Below are 8562 nucleotides of genomic sequence, written 5' to 3'. Positions count from 1 at the left end.
AGTTTGTTTTGGTTTAAAGCTGAGAAGTGCTTTGCAAAAGTGGACATAAAGGCACAACACTGACTATGGTAGGTGTTTGGCATTTGGGTTAATATGGTGGAAGTCTAGGTTGATCAGTAGGATGGTCGCTGGTGGAACAAAGAAGGTTGGCATACAAGGTGGATCTTGGCAGAGAGAAAAGCGGATTAGTACTACAATCCTTGGCAAAGAATATAGACTCGCTGCTCTTGGAGCAAGTTTACTCAGCTGTTTTGTAACATTCTGAATTTTGTAAAACATACCTGAAAAAAAAGTAATAAAGCTGTTGTGATTAATGAATCTTTTCAGATCAAGCACATGAAAAAACGTTGGAACCATGAACCCAAAAAAAGTCATTTTTTATTGCAACTCCTCTTACATTTCTGACAGTTTTAATTATTTGATGACTTTACGAATAAAAAAAACTTTTTTCTTCATCAATCAGGTTCCAACTTTCTTGCATAACAGCTGACAGATCAGCTTTGCAGGATGGGACTCTTTGTTGGCCATGTCACTGGGATGTCTTTACACAAGAAAAGTTTTGAACACTCTTTGGCAATTGAATTATTATCTTTAAAAATGCCCAAAGCATCAGCAAACCTTCTTTTAATTAATTGACAATAACTCGATATGATCAATGACTGTGGAAATATGCTTGTTTTCTTTCGACAGTTGTCTTTCTTTTGTTTGAGCTGTACCAAGTTCCAGCATCATGTCCTTGTCTAATGCAGATTGATTCGTCACTAAAGATCACTTTCATCCAATCATCCACAGTCCATGACTGCTTCTCTTTAGCCCACCGTAACCTTGTTTTCTTTTCTTTAACCCACCGTAGCCTTGTTTTCTTCTCTTTAACCCACCGTAGCCTTCTTTTCTTTTCTTTAACCCTCTGTAACCTTGCTTTCTTCTCTTTAGGTGTTTCTTTTCATTTGGTTTCTTAGAAAAAGCTGACTGGGAACAACCAACATCGTTTACCACATGTTGAATTACCTTCTTGATGGAATTTTACAGTAATTTCCATTGTTTCAACCATAAATTTTATATATATATATATATATATATATATATTCCCTACAAAATGAAAGCTGCATTTTCCAAGAGGGTTAGTTCTATTTCAATTTTAATTCTATGGTCTATTTGATTTTATATGAATAATTTCAGCAATTAAAATTCACAGTTTTTTCTGTGCTCTGTCAGCATTATCATGGATAATGTAACAACACTGCCCACCTTCAGAAGAGAAAAGCAACAATTCTATTATCATTTAAATACTTAAGAGCTTTATTTTGCTCTGAAAATCACAAAATGACACCAGTTAAAATTTCTATTGACCACATTTATTACATTTAAGTCATTCAGACCTACAATAACACCACAGTACGGCTCAAAATAACTCAGGACATTCAGTCAAAACAACATCAACAACAAAAAAAAAACTCTAAATGACTTCTTATAACTGCCATTATTACCAAGAGACCAAAAATATCACACTGCCCCCATAACGTTTTTGTCCTGTGCCACCTGAAGGCAGTGTAGCCTAATCAGAATCAGGTGTGGGAGCCAATTTAAAGCGCGCGCAGGTCCCACTTGGCTCCATTTCACGTGTTTTCTCTTTAACCACAGACCAACATGCCTGGACTTTTTGTTGGATTGCTGAAAACTCGATGGGCTCAATTTTCCAGAATTTGTGTTCAACAACGAGCAGCGTACATCCGTGACAAGCCACCCAAAGATAAAATAGGCGGCGCGGTGAGTTAAATGTTAATATATTATTATTACAATATGTTGTTTTAAATTAGATGCTGGGAAATGTTGAGAAAAAGCACGCCATTAGCCCCCGACGTATTTCTTAATAAGATTGTAACTGAAGTGTCATGCTGTCCTGCAGGAATCCGGGTTCGTCCTCACTGTGATGTTTCTGACCATTCTCGGACCCTCTGGTTGGATCCTCTCTCAGTTGGACCATTATAAAGGCCAACAGTGATGGATGAAGGGCCGCCATGCATCATTTAGGCTACAACCAGTCCGCCTGCTGCTAAATGTGCCAGTTGAACCACTTCAGATGTTCCGTTTATATAATAAAACTTGAGTTGATCTTCTTTGTTTACGTTTGATATCTTTTAATTTATCTGGACTGTTGCTTGTTTTAAATTAATTTAAATTATTTTATTTGTTTCTCTTTATATTCTTTTATGTATTTTTAATGCTTCTTATACTCCCTTCTGCAATGCTTTTATTTTATCTGAAGTACTTTGAATTGTTTTGTACATGAAATGTGCTACTGTAGCCTATACAAATCAATTTGATTTTGATTTATTAACTGGTGTAGTTCAACTTGCACACCAGTAGGTGTCGCGTGTTGTCGCCGGAAGTGAAACCATTCAGTTTGCAAACAAACAGCGTCGACGTAAGGTGTCCACTGATGAGGAAGCTTAAAATCAGCAGATAATTGCATCCACCTAAAGCACCATGAAGCCTCAGCTGACCGGGACGCGGAAGGAACCGTGGGTGACCAAAGCATCCGGAGCTGAGGCTGCGCTGTCTTTCCAGGAGGAGCTTGTGGCTGTGATCCATGGAGCTTTTGAAGTAGCTGTAGAGATCGCAGTTCGGGAGGTGAAAACGCTGGTAGGGCACGCAACGAGTGACATTTGCGGAGACCTGCAGCGAGAGAACGAGTCTCTTAAAGAAAAGCTACGGAGAGCAGAGGCTGTGCTGGGCTCTGTGCGCAAGGGGGAAAGGGAGGGTGGCTCTACTCCGATTGGACTCTCCAAAGCTTTAAAGCATAGCAATGAACCTCTCCACCACAAATGTAGTCAAAGAAACCCGAATCCTGAGAGGCGCAGCGTGGATAGCGCCGGAGTCAGAGGTGATCTTCCCAGTTGTAGCGGCGCTAATCCTGACCTCCAGGATAAATACGTGAGGGGAAGTGAAGAGCGCGAATCGAGCCGTGACGCGTTGACACAATGTGACAATTCTGCAGCGTCAGAGCCGGTGAAAGAACGAAATAATGGATGCTCTGAAGGTGTGTGACGGTTACATTTACTGTTCTTTAAACCACAACGCCTTGAAGCTCACATAGTGCAGAAGAGTGTTAAAAATCTAGTTACAAAACCGCAGCCAGCTGTTGGTTCATGAACTGTTTTCACACAGGGAGATGTGAAAGTAACATGACTCACTGATTGCAACAACCAGCGTTTTACAAACCTCGCACATTAAACCAAAGTTTCAAATGCATTCAATCTCCTTTTTCCCATTTTCAGTTTGCACGTTTTTGATCTATAATGTACTCATCTGCAGCTGAATGTAATTAAAAAAAAAAAAAAAAAAAATCAAACGTCAACTTCATCCAATGGCACAAATGGATAAGAATGACCCCCTTCTTGCACATTCAGTCTGCATAATATTTCCTGTGATTTTAACCGGTTTAATTTTTACTTTGGAATTCTGAGTGTCTGAACAGCTTTCCACATTAATGCCATTCCTACAGCAGATTTAAAGGAACATTTTTTTTTTTAAGATTGCCTTTGGTTGGTCTCTTAGGGTAAAAGACACTTAAATGTGCTCAAGATTCTAGAATTGATAATGCACTATTTAGATAATACTTCTGAGGTTGTAGTAAATGTTAAAGATATAAACTTATTTTTAAAGGAACATATTCCCGTGCTTGCTTTGTTTCATTTACAGAAGTCACTGAAGAGATTTCCAGTGTGTGTGCAGTGAAGGCAGAAGGCATGAAGCCCGTATGTCGAGACCCACTTGCTCAAGACTCGACACCGCCTTCCATGATTGACGAGTCTTCCTTGCAGCAGGTCGCTGTAAAGCAGGAGGCTCCAGAGGAGGAAACGGATGCCACATCTTGCTGTCTGGACTTTATTAAAGAGGAGGATGTATGCTTGGAGGGCATGAAGTGGACACCAGAAGTGGCAGAGATTCAGAGCCAAGATTCAAAGACTCGCCTGGATCAGGGTATGTAATAAAAGATGAGGCCCGGCAAACCACTCCGACTATAAATATTCCATGTTCAGGTATTTGTATGTCGTGGAAATTCTTTGAAAAGCATTTTGGCTGTGTCAAAAAATCGTAGACGATTCAAAAGCACAAAGCAGGTTTGTAAATACACTATAGACAATACTACTATGAACTGTACTTGAACTGTAAGGCCTTCAGTAGTGTTAGTTACAACACAGTTTGTCTTTCACTTGACATCACTAAGAATTTACCCTATAGACATTTGAAACCAGGAGTCTTAAGTACACAGTCAGTTTTGCTCAAAGTGATGTTGACAGTCTGTGAAGGTTCATCCAGAAAAATGTTTTCAGGAGTTTCTTTCCTGGAAAATTTGGACGAGAGGGCCAATTTCAATCATCTCTGCAAGATCTTCCCAGCTCTCCTTTCTCTTTTTCCCCCCTCAATGGGATTCTCATCAGTGAATCGATTAAGCTGGACTTTATCAAACCTAACAAATCATTTATCAATGGGGTTGGCTTGGCTGACAGGTCGACTTTGAATGCAGCATTTTGATTGTAAAAGGTTTTGACCATATGAAGCAGAATATTTCAACCCAAACCTTTTTTATAAAAAAAAAAAAATCAGTTTAACAAGTTCATTGTTGTCTTATGAATATGTTCATCGCTCATTGCTAACATTCGGCTTCTGTGCCACTTTGCAATAACAATATTTCCAAGGTATAAACAACCGTTATTCCAGTTTTCTTTTGTATAATGAACTGGACTACATTTGGTTTTAAATAAAGAAATCGAGGTTAGGTTCATTGATAAAATCTTTTTGTAAACTTTCACGGTGAGCTAGAAGTTTTAAACACAAAATAAAGCGTGGCTTTTTATTTTAGCCAGTGGAGGAAACGAATCGGGGACCCAGCAGTTGCAGTGGTACAGCTGGGATGTCTGAATGTTATTGTGAGCTGAGCATTCATCAATCCCCTCTAATAGTTTCAAAAAGAAATGTTGACCCTCTATAATAAGAAACACAAGCATTATCTGTTGCAGGAAACGCAAGAATTTTAAAATCATGTTGGTTTTTTTTCTTGCCCATACTGTCTCACTATACTTGAAGGTCAGCTGTGTAGGATGTAGTGAATTCTAGCAGTGCCTTTTCACGCTCCATCCTTCCCATTAAAATTAGTTCAAAGTCACCACAGCCCATCCCCACATTCAAACTGTCTGGAGGAAATCAATCCTGGAATTCCATCTGTACTTACTAGTAGGTTTTGGGGTTTTTCTAACGATTAAGATCAACATGTTTCTAGAATCGACCAAGTATTTTGTTATACAGTTGCTGCACCGTTTTTAGATCTTCTATTTAAAGCTCATGTTTTGTTGTTCAAATGCAAGTTTTAATGACTTGAACAGGTCAGAACAGGTTCCTTACAGCTGCAGCTATGAGGAATCCTCCCAGGCAGAGAGAGCTATCAAAGACTTTCTAGAAAAGGCACCAAGCAGGAGTCAAAACTGGCGGGGAAACATAGAGAAGTCAGCGAGGGCCATTAAAGAGCAAGTTGTACTGCAACAAGACAGGTGTGGAAGAGGCACACTTTGTAAAATGTAAATGAAAACAAGACAATTCTTTACAGATATCACAAACCAATCATTTATCACAGTTGAACATAGAAAACATGTCAAATGTCGAGTGCAAAACATTCCACTATTTGATGAAAAATAATGAGTCATCTTAATTAGATGGCATCAGCATGTCCCCAAACAATTTGTGACGGGGCCATGTTTACCACTATGCAGCATCCCCTCTTCTTTTTAAACAATGTGGAAACTGATGAGACCAGATGCTGGACCTCTGGAAGAGGAATCTTGTCCCACTTATGTCTGAAATAGGATTCTAGTTTACCTTCTGTTTATATTTGCTGGGTGTGTTTGGCTTAATGTTGCTGAAATTACGGCAGCGACCATGAGCAAACGATCAGAAACTTCCATGTGGAAGAAAAAAATGGATCAATTTCGTGCTTTCAGGTTCTGCAGTTGTTGCTTCTGGACTTCCAACACCAGTACAATCTCATAGCATTCTGAATGGCATTAAACTACTTTAGTTATTATAGATATGATAATGTCCAAATTTACTGCATTAGATGCTTGATATTGTAATTTAGTTCAGTTTCAATGTATTCACACACAAACACACATCAATGAATTACAGTATGTATGCAGTATAAATTGAACTCCTTTATGTCTTGTTTACACAAAAATGTTTTGTGATTAAAGGCAAAGTCACTAAAAAGCCAAAAAGGGGAATGTTTTTCCTATTTTTGCAAAGTCTAACCAAACCCTATGTATTATTCAACAGCTCATCTTCCAAACCCGATCACGAGTGTCCCGCCACCCACAGATCTTCAGTCTGTCTCCTCAGAGTTTCCAAACATTTTCCAGTTGGCAGAACCACTTGTCATATCACAAGCCCCTCCACAAGTCTACGGAGTCCAGGTCCGCGCTAGCCGCCCCGTCGCCACCCTCCACACCTGTAAGTTCTGCAGTCAGAACTTCCACCTGCCCAGCTTGCTGCGGCGGCACTACGGTCAATGCCAGCAGAGGCTTCAGCAACGATGTCCGCAGCCCGTAGCAGGAAGCAAAAAGGCCAGACTGCAGATTTACCCACCGGGCTGCAGCCCCTACCGCTGCACAGTGTGCAGCCGAGAGTTCAACCGCATGGAGAATCTGAAGACCCACCTTCGCATCCACACAGGAGAGAGACCTTACACCTGCTCTGTCTGCTCCAAGTGTTTCCGTCACTCTGGAGCATTAACTCGGCACTTCCGCATCCACACTGGAGAGAAGCCGTACATCTGCGGACAGTGTGGGAAGTCTTTCAGAAACTGTGGTGGGCTCAAATTCCACCAGCGTTCTCATAGTAAGCAGCTGCAGTGATGTTTCAGTTCCTCATGTGTAACAATATCAGTGCTTTTATTTTTTAAGGAGTATCCACAATGTTTAAAAGCAGGCCTTTTTTTTATGTAAAATAGGCACAAAAAAAAAACAACAACTCTATTTGCCATTTAGTAGAGTTTAGTGGAGAATTTTCCTTATTCATAGCTGGACCTCTGGCACTGGACATGAGTAAAAGATTACATAAGTCTGAAAAAATCCTCCCGAGGATCAGTTCTCAACATTTCTGAGTGATGGCTAATATAAGAGTGATTTCATATAAATACATTTACCAAAGTATTTCCTTGGGAGTTGTACTGTCTTAAAATCACAGCAGCATTTTAACAAATTAATGGAACTATCATGAAGTTATCCTAACTGCCTACCAATAAGTCGCTTAAACATAAACTTAAATCAGCACTTGCCAAACAATAAAACACTCTGTGGCTGGACTATATTAGAACAGCTTTAGATTAGAAGATGAACAATGAGTTGTGATACTTAGTAACAATTACTGAACAGTATTTATGACACCTCGTGACATTCAGTGTGTGGAGCCTTTCAACGTCATTCCAAATGCCCTTTTTTCTTTTTAAATTGTTGGTTTTTTCAATTTAAATAAAATCACTAGATGAGCCATTTTGGGTTTCTTTTTCTAGCCATTTTTGAATAGATAATGTTTTACTTGTACAAATAGGTGTAAATGAGCTAAATAATAAGCTTTCATGATGCATGGGTATTGATGCTGGCAGAAAAGGACCTCCTGGATATCTCATAAACAATTATCATAGCTGAACTATGAAAAGTAACATGAGTGGGTCAATAAAATGCCTGGATTCCATGGAAAACTATGAATTTACTGATTAAATGATCAAGAAGAAGATTCATTCAAACTGTGCGTGATCATCTTTTTAAATAACTTCATCTCATCAAGCATAAAAATAAAGATGGCTTCGAGACGTTCAGGTTCCCATTAGAGGACGATAAAGAATATACAGTGACACTGGGAATGGACATCAACAAAAATCTTGTAACCAAAGACTTGTAGGTGCTGTGCAGTCAACTGTACTGTATGTTTAACACAAACAAAACATATTCTTGTGTTGAAATACAGTTCTTTCAACTATAAATGTAGCTCACAAGATGATTATTGTCAGTCAAAAACATTTGTTTCTGACGTGTTCTTTTATCATTCGCCTGGCTGTCCCCATCAACAAGTTTAGATTGAATAAAGACTTCCAGTGCTGTGCAAAAGAAAATGTGGATCTTTGCCGAATTGTTTTTCATACGTAGACACCATACTGGTTTATTTCTTGAGTTTTAAATATCTTGGATCAAAAAAGTAAAGAAATAAAGAGTGACTCAAGGCTTTTGCTCAGTACTGTAGGTGTGAAAAACGCATTAAATACGCACACTACATAATTTTGAACTTACTTGTCTGGTTAATCTATAATAAAACTTCCTTTCTGCATTACTAAACAACACACTTGCATCGTTGTGTCATCAAACACATCGCACTTAAGACAACATGTACCTGTACTTCCCTCTGTAAGTACTCTATATATCAGTTGCTGTAGCTGCTAAAAATTTGATTTAATACTTAACTGAATCATTCCAGTATCTAAATAGATAGTCATGCCTCATCACACCCAACTTA

The 8562-nt window shown here is 39.0% G+C and overlaps 1 protein-coding gene across 1 annotated transcript; it reads left to right on the top strand.

Annotated features, from left to right (window-relative positions):
- Nucleotides 1–2407: 2407 nt before the first annotated feature.
- LOC142379346 (uncharacterized) lies at nt 2408–8353 on the top strand. Its single transcript, XM_075464490.1, has 3 exons — nt 2408–3040; nt 3703–3984; nt 6331–8353. The coding sequence occupies exons 1-3, from the start codon at nt 2488–2490 to the stop codon at nt 6906–6908; spliced, it is 1413 nt and encodes a 470-aa protein (XP_075320605.1). The 5' UTR covers nt 2408–2487; the 3' UTR covers nt 6909–8353.
- Nucleotides 8354–8562: the final 209 nt, after the last annotated feature.

This window comes from Odontesthes bonariensis, chromosome 4 (genome assembly GCF_027942865.1).
Source record: "Odontesthes bonariensis isolate fOdoBon6 chromosome 4, fOdoBon6.hap1, whole genome shotgun sequence".
NCBI classification, from domain to species: domain Eukaryota; kingdom Metazoa; phylum Chordata; class Actinopteri; order Atheriniformes; family Atherinopsidae; genus Odontesthes; species Odontesthes bonariensis.
This window is presented reverse-complemented; position numbering and strand designations above follow the sequence as displayed.

Excerpts from the sequence above, each read along its gene's own strand:
- LOC142379346 (XM_075464490.1), top strand. The coding sequence starts at position 2,488 with ATGAAGCCTCAGCTGACCGGGACGCGGAAGGAACCGTGGGTGACCAAA. Across the intron at positions 3,041-3,702 it reads AAATAATGGATGCTCTGAAG|AAGTCACTGAAGAGATTTCC; the intron begins GTGTGTGACGGT and ends TTTCATTTACAG. Across the intron at positions 3,985-6,330 it reads AAAGACTCGCCTGGATCAGG|CTCATCTTCCAAACCCGATC; the intron begins GTATGTAATAAA and ends ATTATTCAACAG.